This window comes from Budorcas taxicolor, chromosome 10, assembly GCF_023091745.1.
Source record: "Budorcas taxicolor isolate Tak-1 chromosome 10, Takin1.1, whole genome shotgun sequence".
NCBI classification, from domain to species: domain Eukaryota; kingdom Metazoa; phylum Chordata; class Mammalia; order Artiodactyla; family Bovidae; genus Budorcas; species Budorcas taxicolor.
The window spans coordinates 26,137,206-26,140,474 of NC_068919.1; the positions used below are offsets into that span (position 1 = coordinate 26,137,206).

Genomic DNA, 3,269 nt, shown 5'->3' on the forward strand with positions numbered 1-3,269 from the left:
TGTCTTATAGAAGACACTCAAAGGGGGCTTAAAGAAATCAGTGTGCATAATAGAGAGAAACTGTAATTTTGTGCCATGGCTTTTGTTCTGGATTTCAGGATCTATTCACCATCATCTTCCTAAGTAGACTACTCAAATCATAGTTATTACAGTGTAACAGTTGTTGGTCCTGCACTCAGATTCTTTTCACTGGGGAAGTAGACTGAAACTAGTTTCTCAGTGACACTACAATCTTTTCTCAGCATTTCATTTTGCTATCCACCTTTCTCACTTGTTCTTTGTGGGAATATCCTCTTAATTAATCATTTATAAGGAATCTATCTTGGAAAGCAGATTTTAGGCATTTACTTCTCTTTTGGTCATCATACCATGAGTATTTTCCCAATATTTGTCTTCCCAATTAAATTTTCACTTTCAGATATAGATGTTAATTTTCGATGAATTTAAGCTTCATTGAGATAGAATTCCAACCAATTTCTAAAGATTAAGTATCCTTTCCCATTCCACTAACTTAAAAATCTGTCTTTTCTCCTGGTTATTTTAGAGCACACACTGAATTAAATGGATGCAGGAAATCTGTCTGTAGTGTCAGAATTTGTGCTTCTGGGACTTTGTCACTCATGGACTATGCAGGTCTTACTCTTACTGATGTTTTTTATGCTTTACCTGACCACTGTATTTGGAAACATTGCCATCATAATCTTAATCATCACTGACCCCCATCTGCATTCTCCCAGGTACTTCTTATTGGCCAACCTTTCTTTTGTTGATATATGGCTTTGCTCAGTGACCACTCCTAAGATGATTACAGACTTTGTCAGAGAGAACAAAACTATTTCCTTTATAGGCTGCATGTGTCAGGTCCTGTTTGTGCATTTTTTTGGAGGGGGTGAGATGGTGCTATTGGTGGTAATGGCCTATGACCGCTATGTGGCCATCTGCAAGCCACTCCACTATTCAACCATAATGAACCTGCAAAAGTGCACTGGGCTTGTGGTGACTTCCTGGACCATTGGCTTTGTGCATGCCATGAGTCAAATGGCTGTGATTATGCAATTGCCTTTCTGTGGCCCCAGGGAAATTGACAGCTTTTTCTGTGATATACCACTGGTAATCAAGCTTGCCTGCATAGACTCTTATAACTTGGGAATATTAATGAATGCTGACAGTGGCGTTCCAGCCATGACCTGCTTTATAGTTTTGTTAATATCCTACACATATATTCTTCTTACTGTTCGCCAAAGCTCTAAAGCTGGTACATCTAGGGCACTCTCTACCTGCACTGCCCACATCACAGTGGTGGTGCTCTTCTTTGGGCCTTGCATATTCATCTATGTGTGGCCACTCAGCATCACCTGGGTGGACAAATTTCTTGCTGTGTTTTACTCTGTTATTACACCTCTTCTAAATCCAGCCATTTATACCCTGAGAAATAAAGAGATAAAAACTGCGATAAAGAGATTCAGAAGCTACTACATATATCCCAAGGGAAATATTTAATGCCCAGAAACCTCACTGGAAACACTTCAAATTGACAATATACTGACCTTATAAAAGAGGTTGAAAATTCTAGGCATTCAATTTATATCTTATATTTTATGCATGAGAAACACTGGGCTAGAAGAAGCACAAGCTGTAATTAAGATTGCCGGGAGAAATATCAATAACCTCAGATATGCAGATGATACCACCCTTATGGCAGAAAGTGAAGAGGAACTAAAAAGCCTCTTGATGAAAGTGAAAGTGGAGAGTGAAAAAGTTGGCTTAAAGCTCAACATTCAGAGAATGAAGATCATGGCATCTGGTCCCATCACTTCATGGGAAATGGCTGGGGAAACAGTGGAAACAGGGTCAGACTTTATTTGGGGGGACTCCAAAATCACTGCAAATGGTGATTGCAGCCATGAAATTAAAAGATGCTTACTCCTTGGAAGAAAAGTTATGACCAACTTAGATAGCATATTCAAAAGCAGAGACATTACTTTGCCAACAAAGGTCCATCTAGTCAAGACTATGGTTTTTCTTGTGGTCATGTATGGATGTGAGAGTTGGACTGTGAAGAAAGCTGAGCACCGAAGAACTGATGCTTTTGAACTGTGGTGTTGGAGAAGACTCTTGAGAGTCCCTTGGACTGCAAGGAGATCCAACCAGTCCATTCTAAAGGAGATCAGTCCAGGGTGTTCACTGGAAGGAATGATGCTAAAGCTGAAACTCCAGTACTTTGGCCATCTCATGGGAAGAGTTGACTTATTGGAAAAGACTCTGATGCTAGGAGGGATTAGGGGCAGGAGGAGAAGGGGACTACAGAGGATGAGACAGCTGGATGGCATCACTGACACGATGGACATGAGTTTGGGTGAACTCCGGGAGTTGGTGATGGACAGGGAGGCCTGGCATGCTGCAATTCATGAGGTCTCAAAGAGTCGGACATGACTGAGCGACTGAACTGAACGGAACTGAACTGAACTGAACTGAAGTACATGTTATGATCCGTGAATTCCATGACCCCACAAATCCACTTCTATAACCATTGTTGCTAATTGCTTTGCTATAAAATAAACCTGATCAAATGCAGTGTTTAGCAATAAATGATTTCTGACCATGGTTATTTTGTACTAAATTCCATTTAGCAAGCACTGGAGGTGGCTGGAAAAATAGGTTAGCATGCATAGAATTTATTAGTCTACTACTAAAGTTTCTTCTATAATGGATACCCTTTGGTAAGAATACACGAGACACAGATTTTTCATAATCTGTGCCCATTCTGAGAGATCAATTACCACCAATTCTCCCCCAGGAATTCTTTGCCACCAGTCTTCCAATTCCATTTACTTTAAGTTCTGACCATGTAACCGAACCATTAATAACTTTTCATGAATCAGTATATATGCATGCTTCTAGCCAAACAAAGTGGACAACCAAATACACTGCTTGCATTTCTTTCAAATGGGAGAATTTCTTATTAGTGTTTTTCAGGACCATAATCAGAATACTGACAATGTGCATGCTAAGTTGCTTCAGTCGTGTTCAACTTTTTGCAGTCGCATGGAGTGTAACCCACCAGGCTCCTCTGTCCGTGGGATTCTCCAGGCAAGAATACTGGCATGGGTTACCATGCCCTCCTCCAGGGGCTCTTCCAAACCCAGGGATCGAACCCGAATCTCTTATATCTCCTGAATTGGCAGGTGGGTTCTTTGCCACTAGCACCACCTGGGAAGCCCAAATACTAACCACAACTAAGTTATATTCAACCACAATATTTCAATAAA

At 40.7% G+C, this 3,269-nt stretch overlaps 1 protein-coding gene across 1 annotated transcript; it reads left to right on the forward strand.

The window, feature by feature from the left end:
• The first annotated feature begins 558 nt into the window (after window positions 1-558).
• On the forward strand, window positions 559-1,500 carry LOC128054120 (olfactory receptor 4K14-like). The gene has a single exon (XM_052646698.1). It carries the CDS (start codon window positions 562-564, stop codon window positions 1,498-1,500), a length of 939 nt encoding a protein of 312 aa, XP_052502658.1. The 5' UTR covers window positions 559-561.
• Window positions 1,501-3,269: the final 1,769 nt, after the last annotated feature.

What these genes read in the sequence shown, in the direction of transcription:
- LOC128054120 (XM_052646698.1), top strand. Translation starts at nt 562, where the DNA reads ATGGATGCAGGAAATCTGTCTGTAGTGTCAGAATTTGTGCTTCTGGGA.